At 27.1% G+C, this 17,083-nt stretch overlaps 3 protein-coding genes across 5 annotated transcripts; 1 reads left to right on the plus strand and 2 right to left on the minus strand.

The window, feature by feature from the left end:
- Window positions 1-1,305: 1,305 nt before the first annotated feature.
- LOC100573357 (vacuolar protein sorting-associated protein 13A-like) lies at window positions 1,306-2,825 on the minus strand. Its single transcript, XM_003243679.4, has 6 exons — window positions 2,553-2,825; window positions 2,381-2,488; window positions 2,182-2,308; window positions 1,879-2,050; window positions 1,610-1,809; window positions 1,306-1,518 (listed from the first exon to the last, which is right to left on the minus strand). The coding sequence occupies exons 1-6, from the start codon at window positions 2,691-2,693 to the stop codon at window positions 1,328-1,330; spliced, it is 939 nt and encodes a 312-aa protein (XP_003243727.1). The 5' UTR covers window positions 2,694-2,825; the 3' UTR covers window positions 1,306-1,327.
- Window positions 2,826-3,976: 1,151 nt separating this feature from the next.
- Obp6 (odorant-binding protein 6) lies at window positions 3,977-9,566 on the plus strand. 2 transcript variants are annotated; one of them, XM_008183647.3, is made up of 8 exons: window positions 3,977-4,142; window positions 4,263-4,352; window positions 7,617-7,752; window positions 8,223-8,269; window positions 8,327-8,444; window positions 8,517-8,602; window positions 9,262-9,289; window positions 9,349-9,562. In XM_008183647.3, exons 1-8 carry the CDS (start codon window positions 4,089-4,091, stop codon window positions 9,435-9,437), a joined length of 648 nt encoding a protein of 215 aa, XP_008181869.1. In that variant the 5' UTR covers window positions 3,977-4,088; the 3' UTR covers window positions 9,438-9,562.
- On the minus strand, window positions 9,565-13,724 carry LOC100164272 (activator of 90 kDa heat shock protein ATPase homolog 1-like). Of its 2 annotated transcripts, XM_001950602.5 has the most exons (9): window positions 13,575-13,724; window positions 13,338-13,417; window positions 12,483-12,759; window positions 12,241-12,361; window positions 10,461-10,564; window positions 10,281-10,391; window positions 10,109-10,210; window positions 9,905-10,041; window positions 9,565-9,838 (listed from the first exon to the last, which is right to left on the minus strand). In XM_001950602.5, the coding sequence occupies exons 2-9, from the start codon at window positions 13,415-13,417 to the stop codon at window positions 9,754-9,756; spliced, it is 1,017 nt and encodes a 338-aa protein (XP_001950637.1). In that variant the 5' UTR covers window positions 13,575-13,724; the 3' UTR covers window positions 9,565-9,753. The 2 variants fall into 2 exon arrangements, with proteins under 2 accessions (XP_001950637.1, XP_029347277.1); XM_029491417.1 differs by lacking the exon at window positions 13,575-13,724 and having other exon boundaries at window positions 10,281-10,564.
- Between the last annotated feature and the right edge of the window lie 3,359 nt (window positions 13,725-17,083).

Genomic DNA, 17,083 nt, shown 5'->3' on the forward strand with positions numbered 1-17,083 from the left:
TGTTGTATATTATTATTATTATTATTATTATTGTTATTATTATCATCATCATCATCATAATATATTACTGTTAATAAAGTTCAGTTGTTAACTAGCATTCGTCGAGTACACAATATACAATTCTTATATACGTGGTATAACTGAAAGACCTGACAAATAAAAAATAAAAAATTTAGACTAGTTAAACGTCTGAAAAAAAATATATGAAAATGATAGGTATGCATAATTTAAGATTTCATTTTGTTTAAAAAATTCCCAAAAAGAAAATTTTGAAATAAGTTATTACGTTTCAATTTAACTAACTAAAAAAAAAAAAATGTCTTTATTTAAATAAAAGTTTTACCATCAACATTTTTCTAAAAGTTAAATAAGTATTTCAATAAAAATCAAATTTTAAATGAGTGGTTTATATGTTATAAGTATTTAAAGTATAGATGAACGGAGTGGAGCGGTGCGCGGTTACCCTGGAAAATGTAGATCCACTATTCCACTCGGCAAAACTTTAAATACCTCTAACTATTCATTTTATAGGTAACTCATAAGCTACTCGTCCCAAATTTGATTATTTTATAGATATCCGAAATACTTGGAAAAATATTCTGCAATGAATTACGAAATTAAAACTAGATGCTGTCATTAAAAAAGTTAAAAAATGTAATAATTTTGAGGATAAAAATAATAAAACTATACAGTCGAATCCGCTTAATTGGGACACATCGGGTGGTGACCTATTTATTCCCATTATCCTGACTGTCCCGATTAACCGAAGAATTTTACATACAATACATTCATTCGGGTCTGTCATTAATATCCCCATTAAACAGGTGTCCTCTTTAAGTGGTGTCCCCTTTAAGCGGATTCTACTGTATATATATTTTTAAAATTTTGTTTTTAACGTTTAAACACCATGTAAAATTTGTTTTAAAAAACATTTATAATTTTGAAGTAATAAGTGTTCAATGATAAAAGAATCATCTGTATTCTGTATGTAAAAAAAAATTAAATATTGATTAGAACAAAAGTTATTTAATTTGTCAGGTCATTCATATTATACCTTGTACAATATATGTACATATTACAAGGTTTATAATAAAATACATGAACATTAATATTTTTGTTCTGTATAACTTCTTATATTTAATTTAAGTATATTTATCTGATAAATTGGACTTCCACCTGTTTCTTTAAATAATAAAAAATATTATTATTATATTAGTGCATTTTTACTTAATGAATTATGATTTGTATTTTGTATAAGAATTTTTGAAATAAATAAGTTATACCTGCTGTAATACATTTTATAGATATTTTATATTATATATATATATTATAAATGTATTAACCTATTAATCTCTGCTAATTTCATAAACTCTGCAGTTTCCATCAGTGCTACAAATTGTTTTCTAGACATTTGTAAAGCTGCGTCTTGGAGAACAAAGTCAACAAGTAATTTAGGAACTCTGACTTCATTTGACTTGTTGACAATAATTTTGATTTTTAAAACGACTGGTTTCAATACTGATTAAACAAAAAAAAATATTGAATTAGATTAATTAAATTAAATTAGTAACCTATACAAATAATATACCTATCGATTCAAAATACTCACTAAATTCCAAGGGTTCTTCATTAATGTTGAAATTATTAAGACCTGATCGCATCTTATCCTGCCAATCTGATACCATTGTTTTATTAGTATACAATAAAGTTGAACACATTGTATTACAATAAAATGAAGCAGAATCAATTTTGACGATTTCATACACGGAAGTCTGCCCATTTTGTTGTGACAAAATTGGCTTCCACTTGCTGAAATTAAAAAATAGTTAAATCATAAAAGTTCATAATATGTTTTCATTAAAATAAATAATATAAAACCTGTTGGTTGTTTCCAGTGAAATTGTTTGTATACATAGACCTAAAGCTCTCGGGGAATCTGTATTAGTCATTGAATCTTCAAATCGAATATGAATACCTCTAATATATATTTGCAAATTATTCATAACAGTTGTTATAAGAGTTTCAAGAAACCCGCCATTTTCCATAGAACCTAATTATATATGTATTAATAAAATTAATTTTTCGTAACTATAAAATATTAGGTACCTAACAATAAAGGCTATAAGTCTACAGACCTATAACTATTAGGAACTAATTAATACATATTATATGCATACTAACCGTTTCCGAATATTGATAAATTGTCGATACTTTCTAAAATTCTTTTCTTCGCAGCTCTCGCCAAACGCTTTTCCAATTCTGTATCCCATTCTCTATCGATAACTTGCCCCGCGACTATGAATATTTCCTAAAATTTAATAATTTAAAATTTAGTTTATCGATTATAATGCGAAGTGAAATCGTAATTATATTTTAATACTTCAATTTTTATAACTACTGGTTGGCTTGAAAGTCCATTCCACGGTATGTTCACATTGAATTTTCCTATTGATCCAGCTTTCACTTCTATAGGCAGTCCAAGTTCGTACTAAAATCGAAAACATCATAGGTAATATTTTTTATTTAAATATCAACAAATGTAAATGCCTTACCAAAGCTTCAGTTTTTAACTTTAAATTTGACAAAAAGACATTCCCTCCGAATATGCCAACATTTAAGTTTTCTAAGTCCAAATCTTCGATATACTTGCCCAAGTATCTGTTCAGTAACGATGCAACAATACCCTCAAACATGATGGTTTAAGGATATTTGCATAAAATGCGATGTTATTTTACTCTTTCACGTACATATTATATTTAAAAAGACTGTAAGCGAAAAAGTTCCGTATGGAACTCAGTACTGCCGACTAAGGGATGTGGTGAACCCTAGCGAGGAGCTTTGAAAGTTCGGACATTATTGATCCGTTTAACACGTGGGAACGGGCGCGTTGACGTCATTCGGAAATAATAATATATAGCTAATACGGAGAATTCTAAAATACATACAATAATAAATCTGCAAAAAATACTGCAAATTCGTGTTAACTTTATTATAAATAATATTCTAGTTAATATTTATCTATTTATACTATATATATAGGTACCCATACCTATCAATAATACATTACAGTAACTTGTATGGTTTAATCAACAAGTTACAATTATTGAAATATTTAGAAAATAAGATTGAATTAAATATACGATTATATTTATTAAATAATACTCACCATTACTAATTTGGTAAAAATATTTATTTTAAACCAAACATTCTTTTTTTACAGATTGAAAATGTAGAAAAATAATGATAACATAAATTTTAATTTATGGTAAATACCTACTATAATTAGGATAACAATATATTTTGTAAAATAAGAGGAGCAAATTATATTTAATTTAACAATAATAATATGTACCATTTGGTATTTAAATAACATTCCAATTGTTTTTGAATAAGTTTGATAAAATAAGTTATAATAGTTATATTTATAATTTTTAATGTTCAAATAAAATAGACAATAAATAAACCAATCGGAACTCGGAAGGTATGGGTAGGTAGGTACCTCGTACCTGTATAGTTCTATATTTTTTTAGTATTGGTACATTTTTTGAAACATAAATAAAAAGGCAGTGATGTTATTTACGAGTATTGAGGACCACTTAAAAACTTCCTACGACCTTGTTGCATATTGTACGAGGAACATCAATATTAATTCATATTAAAATAATATGGCTATGTCATCAACAATTACGGGTTAAAATACCAACATTATTACTAAATACTAGGGAATGTGATTAAAGTTTCGCTACAATATATGTATAGTTGTTGATTGTTATCGTCTATGTTGTAGTTCAAAATAAGTATGTGCTTTCTAAGTAGTTTCCTGTAGTTAACCTTAACAACGAATAAACAATTACCTATTCAAACAATTGTTCCGGGCCTTGACAAAGGTTTAATAACTATAATAGTTTACCATACATAATATATGGTCTTTGTTGTATTTTTTACATAAAACGGAAAAAATTGTATATAAAAGCAAGGGAACAATAAATCTGTACTTAGTGTTCATTTTAGAGGTTCTAACTTCTAGACTCTACCTAGTTGTCACTATTGTCAATACGACTTTATGAGATATTAATTTAACGGTTAAAATGCAAAAGGTGGTTTTTATATGTATTTTTGCGATCATCTGCCAAACAGTATTTGTAAGTGTGTCAACTCTTTTTTACTCGTAAATAAAATAAAATATAAAATAAATCTAAAAATTAATACTTAACAAAATACCAACTACCAACAAATATCTTATAAGTTACATGGTTTTATAGACTGCTGGGTACGATAGAACATGGATTTTACGCCAAAAACGAGGGACAAATGATGACGAATGCCGAACTCTTCTTCCAAGCTCGGAAAAGGTATGTTATAAACTTATAAATATTGAAAAAAGTAAAACCTTCCTTTATTCATTTTTGTAAAATGTATGATCTAAACATCAGATACTGATATGTGAACGGTTTAAATAAATTTAATTTTGAGTATTTTTGTTCATAATTTATTGTGTAAAAGTGGAGCTGTAGTAAAACAAATAAACTCTAGGACGCAAATGCCCACACCCACACAATTTATTGCAAAATGGTCAATTTTAAAACCTAACCTTTAATATACCTATTCACAGTGATATTTTTTTTAGCAATATATTAGCATAATTAAATAAAACTACCTATATATAATTATTATATCCCACCTTATCACCAATAATATGTAGGATCATAGGTGCAATTAATGTAGCCTCCTCCCAGTTTTTTAATCATATTTTAGTTTAAAATATTAATGATCAGGGTTTGTGTTGCTGATACAATTCTACCCCACTCCCTTACCCAGAATAATGACCCTAGTTGCGCCATTGTGTCCTACGTAATATAAAGCCATATAATATGGGAATGAAAATAATACGCTGGAGGTATCTATAATATCTATATTAGTTAACTTGTAGAGAATAATAATTTAAAAATCTTGGATAGTTATTAGTTAGGTCGAACTCGAGGCAGGTATCCAAGCAAAAAAATTATTTATTATATATTATATATTATTATTTTTTCTTTTTTACAAACGCACATATACAATATATACAATTTTGTAAATAGACACATAGGAATATAGGATAGGGGTTATAAAAAACATAGATTTCTTGAATAAGATGCCACCCATTAGCTTGGTGTTTTGTTTATGGTAATATTAAGGAGGGGCATTTAAACATATTATAATTACTAGTATTATACAATTATTTAATACAATAATTATAGTTCTTAAAAAATATAAAAAGTTGTCATTAGTTGTAAACAAAATTTTTAAACCTACGTCATTTTGTATATTTTGGTAGGTACGTGATTTGATATACTATGTGATTAAAACATTCTCTTATTTCTAAATCAAATACAATTATTACACGAGCAGCCTGGATAGTTGTTTGTTCAAAGGCCAACGTTAATGTGTCATATAGTACAGAATACTTTTCGATCAAGAAAAAAATTACGTTCCGCATATTTCTCGTGTATAAAATACTAAACATTTTTTTATAAATAGGTACCTACTCTTTGTTTTTCTTTCGAATAAACAATAAACAGCAGTTACAAAATATTGAAATAATACGTCTCTTTTTTTACTTTTATAAGTTATAACATGAACGTAATTTTAAAAAAAATCAAGAATTACAGATACCTACTATAGGGTATATTTCAAATATTTGCAATACCCTAAATTGAAATAACATTGCGGGTACAGCTGTCTCTAATAAGTTGATTTAAATTTTAAAGTATCCTTCAGAGCGATTAAAACATATTCGACAAATTAATAGGTTATTAATAAGTAATAAAATATATTTTTAACAAGTTTTTATGAACTATGATTTTTATTGAATATTTTTTTTAATAATAGTTATGATAATTGTAAATACATACCTAATTAATAATATTTTTTTTTAAATAATTTGTATAGGATTTTTTTACCGTTTACCTCATAGGCACATGTAACATCAATTCCGATAATATTGATAAGTGGCAATATATTATGACAAGTTTAAAGTTACTATCTACCAGTGTTCGGAACGTTCACTAAAAAAATGAACTCGTTCACGTTCACGTTCGTGTTTTTTTCAAATGAACGCGTTCATTTACCTGCTGTAAAGGCTCAGTCAAACAGAGAGTGACTTTTTGTCCGGCAATCAAAAAAAGGAATCCGGACTATTTGTACCCGGACTTTTCGTCCGCCATGGTTTATGGGTACGCGGACCGCAGCGGGCAAGCGGTCTTTGTATTATTTTACAGTGTCCCCGCGGGCAGCCCGCTTTCTGTTTGACCGAGCCTTTAATATAAAAGCCAATAAACATATACAACTCAAGCCAAAAATAAAAATACTATTTAGACTTATATATAATATAATTAATTAATATATTTTATAAATATATTTATTAAAGGGTAAATAAATTGAACGTCTTAAAAATCGATCAAGTTCGTTAAAAATATAAACGTCGTTCTTTCCAAACAATGCTATCTACACTACTGTGTAGTTCTGAAATAGATACTATAATAATTTTAAGTACCTATCTACCTGAACCTGTTTATTGTACCAAAAACCAATTAATATTTATTAATTATTTTATGAAAACAACCCAAGACTATAAAAAAATTGTTTTTATGGAATTACGTTGACGGGTGAATATACGAATATTCTATAGTGGTATATTATAGGCGTATTATAACCCTTAATATGCTAGGCTAGAAAAATACGCCTACTATCGTCTACCTATATACGTAATATTATAATTGCTAAATTGTTATCATGTATATTCGAGTCTATAGCGATCAAGGAACATTATTAAACATGTATTCGTGTGTAAAAAATTAGATTAAATTGGACACCATGATACTACACTACTACAGGCTACATTATTTACGTAAAATATTTCACTAATCTATATAGGTAGTATACAGTGGCGTAGCCAGGTTTTTTTTCGGGGGGGGGGGGGGGGCTGATCAACTTTTACCCTTTTACATATTAAATACATACTAGCATATTACCTTGTATATATTTACTACAAATATAATATACTAGGTTTTTTAATATGTAATTTCGTTCAAATTTGAACTTAAAATGAGTATAAAAATAAACTGTGGGTATGAATTTTTTAGATTTTTTGGTAACAAAATTAACTACTTATGTGGAATCTTGTATTAAATTTTCAAGTATTTTTACTCAACAAATTAAGTTTTATTGACATTCATAGAAAAAAAACTAATGTATTAAAATTAAATATTTTAAATACAATTTAAGACTTTTTGAGCGACTATGATAGACCATTAAAATAATTTTTAAATTTTCTTAACATTTCGGGGGGGGGGGGGGGGCTGCAAATAATAATAGGTAGTTAATAGATATGAAGATACTTATTGAAATTATATTTTGAATAAATGGTAAACAAAAAATGGTGAAAATACCTAAAACTTAAAGGTAGGTAGTAGGTAGGTACTCATTACACAACTCATATAAAAGTTGTAACTTATAATATTATCTATTAGGTATAGCCTATAGGTATATCGTATATAATATAATAATATAATAATATATTATATATAGCTATATAAAAATATGCATTTTTATTTATATTACCTATATCTAAACAGAAATTACCTTCATGTTGTCAAATGCCAAATATATTACCCAATTTGGACAGTACTTGGGAAAAATGTTTTGAGACATTCAAACAATTCAAGGATAAACCTGAAACAAAAGAGTATAAGGAAATGGCACATGGAAAAGGTAATTAGAATTTGGTATTTACTTCACTCATGACTCAAGTAGTGCAATACTGCAATGTAGTGACAAACTATTCTTTTAGTTTGAATTGAAATTATGTTTAACACTATAAATTATTATATACACAACCAGAATTATGGTAGGTAACTAATATCTACTATTGTCTACTGTCTAAATCCTAATATTATACCTAGTACAACTGTATAAATGTATAATGCATGTATCATAAACATTTTTATAACATATCAATTCTATAATAATGTAATAAATAGGATACTTGTCATGCTTTTGGTGTTCACATTCATTATTAAGTTAGTGAGAAAATAAGCTACTCACTCATGACAATCTGTACTGAATATCTATGTGTTATATTAAATATTTATGATGTGTATACGTCCTCTTCTAATATAGGTATCCAAGTATCTAACAAGTATATAATAATAAAAATGATCATGTCAATTTATATATTATAGAGCCACCATGCCTTTTTCAATGTATTTTCATGCAATCTGGATTAACTGTGAGTATAAATGAATACAATATATTGTATTACAATTATTGAAAAATGTAATTTCAGACTAGTGATGGAAAACTCAATGAAGATGCTATCACAAAAAAAATGAGCGAAGGAATAAACAATGATGAAAAATGGAAGTCTATATGGCAGAATTCTCTCAATAAATGCTTTGATGATGGTGAACTTATATTAATCGTAATTATTTGGGTATAATTAATTATTAATTAAAATGTAAATATTTTGATTTTAGTCAAACAAGAAGATAAAAAACAAATTCTAATCATGAATACTCCAGCAGGAAGATTGATGAAATGTTTCTTAAGAGATATGTACATGGTAAAATTATTATTCAATATGTACCTATTTTAGAATGATAAAATAATGTTATTTTTTTAACTATAATACAATAGTTATATCATATAAGGGGATATTTTTTAATTTTAAAATGTTACCTATTATAACAACTATTTAAATTTGAATTTGTATGTAATTTTTAACAAATGTCTATAACAAGTGCTGTTATGATTGTTATTATTACTACAGCTTAACGGTTTGTGTAAAAATCAAAATTTGAACTCAATAGAAGTTAGAGTGCAATAATAACATAAATGGGTCAAGACTTTGAAAATATTTGAACATTAAAATAGATTTATGTTTCTAATTTTATAAGATACATTATTGTAAATTACCATGAGAGGTTCGCTAGTATATTTAACCGAAAAAGCATTAACAATTGAGAATACATACAATTCTTAAAATATATCCCAGAATAAAATTATTGAATCAATTACAACAATAATTTCAGGTATATTAAATCTAAAAAAAAATTAATATTCAATAAGAAAAAATGATATAATAATATACACATTTTATATAGATTGTAAATTGAAATATAAACTGATCTACCTTCTACTATTTGTGAATAGTGAACACCATAGATAATAGATACAATATAAAATGTGTGCATTTACTTATTAATTTGATTATTATTTCAGAGCTGCCCCAAAAATGTATGGGTTGAAAGTATGTAGAGTGTTAAGGAAATTGTTTGCATTAATTTAACTATTTTATTATTTTAACAGGCTCAGAATGCTTGAACATGAAAGATTTGGTACAAAAATGTCCAGAAATGCCCCCACCAGTTTTCAAATCACCACCTAAGTTAATCTAATTTGGAAAATTACTCATCTATAGTAGTAGTTAAAACATATTTAGAGATCAAAAAAAAAACTATATGTTGAATGTAATGGATAAACCATTACAACAATGAAAATAAAATATAAACACTTTAGAATTTAAAAAAAACGGTTTTTTTATTTGATAATTTTTAATTCTGTTGAATAACTTGAACTAATTTGACAGAAATTGAAACAAATCTTTATTTAGAACGACATACTGGACATCTATGAAAGGTATATGAAACAATTTTACGTTTCAAAAATAAATACAAAAAAACTATATTTAAGAATTTGTTGAATTGTTCATACTCATAATAACATCCCGTATCCAAATGTTCTTTTAATTGGTGTAAAGTAGTATCTTTCCCAATTTTGACGAGTAATAGCTTCATCACTGAAATATTAAATGTTTGATATAAGAATAAATGGTTTTTACAAAAATAATTAAAATATATATAACCTTTTGGGCACTCCTACAAGAGCAACTCTAACTTTAGTATGGTCTTCTTCTTGATTAATAGTAACAGTAACAGTAGAGTATAGCCAATCAGGCCACTGTTTAGTTCTCCAATTTTGAACAATTTTTTTACCAGGGCACTAAAGTAAATAAATGAAGATAATATTATGCATTAATATAACTTTGGTAAATATGAAATTTACTTACAAGTTCTATGAATTCACCAGTAATATTTCCATCAAACAATTGAAATTTCCCACCTTTAATTGTTTGAAATGTTACAGATTGTTGAGTAAAAGCTGATACGAGCTGAAAATTAAAATTAAATAATTTACAGTTTGTCCAACTCTTTATTTTATTTATAACACTGTATACCGACCTCTGGTGTAGTGAGTGCATTGTAAAAATCTTCACCAGAACACTGGAATACTACATCTATTACAACAGTAGTAGTATCTATTTTAGATTTTGACTCATCATCTTTTGCACCCTGTAATAGTAACAATTGTTTATTAACTTTCTTAGTTATATCAATTTGTATAACATTGACAGGCCTTACGTTTTCGGAATTGTTAACATTTTTCAATGATTCTTTCGACAATAATTTTGGTTTAGAAGAATTTTCAATATCTCTTTTGGGCAAAATCATGCCTTTTGAAAATTCTAAAATATGATAATTTGTGATTACTCATTACTAATTTAAGAGATATATTGTTCATTTATAAATAATTAAATAGTTAAAAAAGTTAAGCGATATGATATCATATTGTATCCTAGTTTTTTTTAATAAAAAAACAATTATTTAAGTTCATTTTAAATTCATAATTATAATAGGTATATTAAACTTTAAATGTAAAATAATGCAATACATTAAACATATAGTATACAATTGGTGTAATATACAATTTAATTTAATAATATTTAAATATATATGCAGGACTATCGCCACCACTGAGATATACCTAATAAATAAATTAAACAGAAAATTATAATCTTCAAGCATTTAGGAAAACTAGGATTCAAAGGTTAGAAGAAAATATATTTAGTTGTATAGTTAGATCTTTAACGGAGTGATAAGTAATTTAAATAATTGTACCATAAAGTAGGCAACTTTAAATCTTTTATAACAATAAATGTTAGCCATCAACTATCATAAAAAGTCTTTAAAAAAATATATATATACAGTAGAATCCACTTAAAGGGGACGCCACTTAAAGGGGACACCTGCTTAATGGGGACATTAATGACAGTCCCGAATGAATGTATTATATGTAAAATTGTTCGATTAATCGGGACAGTCGGATAATGGGGACAAATGGGTCACTGCCCGATGTGTCCCAATTAAGCGGATTCGACTGTATATATATTTTTAATATAATTTTTTTTTAATCTGTAACCATTGAAACTAATTATAGGGAAAGACAACGATTAAGTTGTCTATACTTATTTTAGAATATAAAATACAAAATAGTAAAAACCATCATCTAATTAGTTAAGACTATTTTTGAAAAAATAGTATGGTAGTAGCTTCATATTATAGGTACTTATAATAGGTACTTCATATTATATAAAAACATACAAATTGACAGGGATATGAGTATTCTATTAAAATAACCATCCAATTATTATATATGATATGTATTATTAAATATGATACATAGAGGGTGCCTACTGAATTAGAGAAAAATTATTTGAAGACTACTCTGAATACAAAAAGCATATTAAAAAAAAATTGAAAATCAAAATGTTTAGAACAGGATACACTTTTCAATAATGTAAAACCAAAATTAATATTACAAAATTATAATGAAAAACATCCAGTGGCGGCGCGAGAGGGTTTTTGTGAGACAGTTGTCTCACAGCTAAAAGGAGTGGTGGGTAGGTACCTATAGTGGATAGTCAGTTTTGAAAAATATTGAGTGACACAACATAATAAATAAATAAATATATAAATAGTTTTTAATTGAAAGAGTGCTCGCCAGCTTATTGTACATCCAATGATTTATTAATAAAGCAGTATTTGTATAATTAATAAGTTATTTTTATTGTAGTACCCGTAAGTTGAATTTTTAGAATGGTTAATTTGATATAGAATTATAATGGGAGGTGTGTGGGGCATGGCCCCCCACGGCTCTGTGCAAATTAAATAGGTGGGTCGTGTGTGCTGCAATTAACATTTTCTTGTCGCACTGTCGACAAAGTTCACGCCGCCACTGGACAACATCTCAAACTTTTTTTAAATCTTAATTTGTATAATACAAAAATAAATTAGTAAGTAACATAATAATGTTATAATATAGGGTTTTGGAAATAATTATTATTTACTTCCATATTTGTACCTTCTTTTAGATCCTTTATATATTTTTCTAGCTGATCTCTGATTTTACTACGCCCTTGGTGGTAAAGAAAATCTTTAACTATAATTGCTTCATTAGAAGGTTTTTTCAATAAAACATTTATCTGTTAACAAAGTAATTAATATGTAATAAAGCTGATATAAAATACACAGTTTGACACTATTGAAATTACTAATAAGGCAATAATAAATACAAAAGCTACAACCAAATATTAGCATTAATACCTCAATTTCAGCTACACTATTTTCTTCACTTAAATTTGGTATGTTAATTGTGCCCTCTATCTCTTTGGCACCACCAATTAATTTTCCTTTCCAACTTAAGGTTAAATCCCACTCATAAAAGAATATGAGTTTGCCTTTTCTATTATTTGCAACAGCTTCTCCTTCACAATTTTCAATCTTTAAAATCTCACATTTAGCTACATCATTTTCCAATATCATACCAACTAATAAGGCATTAAGTTTGTCTTTTGACCATTGGCATGCATTTTTTTCCGTCCTGAAAAACAAATAAAAATAAATAAATCTTACATTTGTTATAATTGCTTAATGTATTAAACTTTAAAGTTAAAGTAATACCTGCATATATGTCATGATACATCAAAACAATAATGCCAATTAAAAAAAATCATTAAAATATTTGTTAAGCTAAAGGTAATTTTTAAAATTTTAATTTACATAACTTATTTTTGGGCAAAATTGAGAATTGACTTTTGAATATTTTCTAATGTGCCTACAGAAAAACTAATAAACGCAATTACCAATCTAAAATTTAATAAAAATTGTTAAACAAATTATAATCTAAATTAATTTTACAAGTCATATTTATAATATATATTTTGAAATCTCACTCATTTGTTTCAAGTATTAACCAAACTTAATTTAAAAATTAACTATCTAATTAGGTACATTTTCGAGTTTTTTTACATTTGAAGATATCCAGGTATGTATGTATTAAGAATTAAAACATAGATTGAACATTCACAATAATAATACAATTATTGAGTCATTAAAAACAAATATAAGCTAAAAATTTGATATTTATACAGAATGCATGAAAATAATTTAACAAATTACCAATGCCAGTTGTTAACGTTAGTGGCATCTGGGCGTTCCTCAACAATCCATCGCGGATCTCCTTCACCCCATTTGGCCATCTAAAAAATTATAAAAATACTATAATATATTAATGATGTACTAGAAGAATATAAGGTACTTAATGATAGACAAGTTTAATGAATCGTTAACTTAGGTAGAATATCTACATCACACTAGATAATTTATAAATTAATACAATTATGTTAAAATTCTTACTATGAATTGATAAATTAATAAAAAATACTAAAAATTCTCAATCAAACGGAATATTAATTAATACTTGAAGAAATTTTGGTAGATGCTCCGCAATATCGCTAACAGAAAATTGGAAACGATGGAGAAACCCGTGATACAGCCTGCTGCGGTAGAACAGCTCTTATATTTTGATATTTCAATGAAAGAATTAAATCAAGTTAAAACATGGAAAATTCTAGAATCTTTTAACAGTGTGACCAAATTGATAAGAAACTAAAATACTGGAACGGACTATCATAGATATTATCACGAATTAATGAGTATAATACATTATATACTAGCTCTAAGTGTAGCACGCGGTCCGTTGGACTCGCTGAGAGTGGATACCGATTCTGGAGACAATGTCGTTGGAATTATAAAAGTCGCGACAGTAAAGTTGTAAGACGAAAGTTTAGGATTTGTGATAAGGATTAGTGATATGGATTAGAAATAAGGCTTGACGTTTTGGCGGGAATGTTTAAAAGTTAGAGCGTCTAGCAATCCGTCACAAACGTTGTAAACGAATAGGCTGGATACGATCCACTGTTGTTAAAAAATGTAGTCGATAGATGTATTCGATTGTCTATCTATCTAGTCATCAAATCACATAGGTTGGCAATCCTACTGAGTCAAATCGCGGACATTATGAGAAGCGTATATCACCAGGTATCTATGCAATCCACCGCCGACCACTTAGGTAGTTTAGGTAACTGAAAAATGGAAAATATAGTTAGACTCCCCCCCCCCACGTGTTAGTTATAAGTGAGTACCGATTTTGGAGACACAGTCGAATTTATCGTAAATGTCGCACTAATATAGAAGGTGATCTTGATAATCGGAGATGATTTTGTGATAAGAATTTCTGATGAGGCCTCTCTTTGGCGGTCTTGTTTCGAAGGCGGGAAAGTCTAGTTTCAGTGTCTAGCGAAATATCTCATGGCCCATGAAAATCGGCAATTCAATGATACTATCCCCTAGCGTATCTCCGGTGCTTTTTTTCTATCTGTAAAAAATGTAAATTCAAAAACCTGCATGTTAGAGTGTGTAGCAAGTCAGTCATCACCCGTCTAATACGAAACCAAAATAAGCAATCTGCGGCCGATAGAGTGGTATATGTCCCGTCGCATGTCCGGTGCTTTTTCTTATGTAGAAAACCGTGTTAAAGTGTCTAGTAAGTCAGTCATCTCAAGTCAAAATCTATTAACTTTCAAGTTAGCCACCTAAGTAAGCAATCTGACTTCGTCGGATCGCAGACAATATGCTACAGCAAATCAGGTAGGGAATCCACCTGCGGTGGATTGCAGACCCAGCGTCAAGCGGCTATAAGTGAAAACCATATCACACAACACATGAAATAATTTACGAAAAATACAAACTATATACAATATACATACAAACAACTATAATATATATGTATTTATTGTATGATGTAACAAAGACATTTTAGAGAAAATAATATATGTTAAATTCCTAATAATTTACAAAATATATAATATACAGTCATATAATGTAATATTAATTCATATTAATTTAACTCGATAAGTTAGAAGTTAATATAGAAAAAAATACCAACTTAACTCAGTTTAAAAAAGTAAATCTATTTTTTTTTAAATTAGTAATAGTATGGAAATCACATAAAGAGTGAATTTGCCTTTCTAATTTCTAATTTATTAATTATAAAAAACAATTTTATTGAACTTTTATCATAATGTGCACTATATTCCCTTTTAATTTACTATTATTTACTAATTCAAACTATATACTCATTTCAAATTAATAATTTAACAAATATATTTTTTATATCGTATAGCAATTGAATGTCATAATACGTGAAGATGAGTACATGGTCTTCATATATATTATAATTTATAATATAACATTAAAACAAAACAATTGTCAATTTGTAAATATAAAAACATTTATAATTGCAACTCGCATAATATATAATTTACAACTTAATAAAATATATTAATATACACAAAATTATGTTATCAAGAAAAAGAACAGAAATGTTTGTGTTTTTTTATTGGATTATTTTTATTTTATGCTGATAATATAGTAATATTTGCGCATAAACGAAAAATTTCAAAATGTTTTTAACTTGATAGATTTGTTAAAGTCAACTGGGAAAATCTAAGTTATTTCAACTGTTAACTAGTTAAGTTCATAAGTTGATGAGAAAATTAATTAACTAGTTAAGTTAAAAAGTTTAAAAAAAATTAATTTTTTAACTTAACTTTAACTTTTTAACTAATTAATGCCCACCTTTGATCTACATTATGTGTCAACAAAAATAAAGTTTGTTTTTTTTTAAAAATTTTGTACTTAGAACATTTTGTTGTACATTATTTTAATATCTATAGTTACATTTTATTGGTTATTCTTATTTCTTAAAAAACAGGAACAACAAAGAATTTCAAAGTATTTCAAACATCATTTTCATTTTTCGACATCCATCATTTATTATTACATGCTTTTCTTTAACTCGCAATGTTTCATTCATTCATTCAATTCTGTTGTCAGCAAATCTTGCGAGTTCAATTTAAGTCACTTCTACATGACCTAGGAGGCTCAAATTTTGTATGGAGGTCTAGGGTCGGTGACAATACATGACCCAGTTGTCAATTCTTGACCTGGGCAACCAGGTCACCGATGACGGGTCATCTCCAGAGGCGCAACAAAAAAAAAAAAGGGCTCAAAAGACCGATGGAGATATTATTTTATATTTAGATTATACACAAAATTGTTTTCAATTTGTGCCTATGTTTATAAAATAATATGACGTTATAATAATGTACCGAGCAATAATTTGATATTTTAAGAACTGTTGGACCTTGGTGGCCGATAATGTGTTTTTATTTAAAGTTAGTGTATAGTGTATATTTATTAGGTGAAAATTATAGATAAAAATAGAATATTAATAATATCACCGAAACACAGAACAATATTATTATAGATTGGTACTTGTGTTTCAATATTTAATCATTTTATACTAGTTCGTGAAGCATGAAGGAACCTCTTCAAGAATTTCTACGGTGAGTTGTTGACTATTATAATTATATTAATTTTAATAAATTATAGTTCATATATTATATTATATCCTCTTTGCAAAAGGACAAGCTTACGTTACTCTTAGAAGAGTGAAATCCTTGCAAGGCCTCAGAATTGAAGAATTAGACTGTTCAAAGCTGATGGGAAGAACACCATGTAATATTGACGCCCTCGAAGAAATGGAAAGAATGAGAGAAATTAGATAATTTTAATATAGTCTTACATATTTACTTACTATGTAAAAAAAAAAACTAATAAGCTAATTTACACTTAAGACAAAAGAGTTTCTTATAATATTCGAATTTACTGTAAATAAAAAAAATTATGCTTTCAAAAAATCCTTTGTTTCTAATTTATTGTTATCAAAAAAGTAGAAAATAAAAAAAATAAAATTTTTTTTTAAAAACATGCTTTTCTTAATACTACTTAATACATGAACG

Source organism: Acyrthosiphon pisum, chromosome X (genome assembly GCF_005508785.2).
Source record: "Acyrthosiphon pisum isolate AL4f chromosome X, pea_aphid_22Mar2018_4r6ur, whole genome shotgun sequence".
NCBI classification, from domain to species: Eukaryota; Metazoa; Arthropoda; class Insecta; order Hemiptera; family Aphididae; genus Acyrthosiphon; species Acyrthosiphon pisum.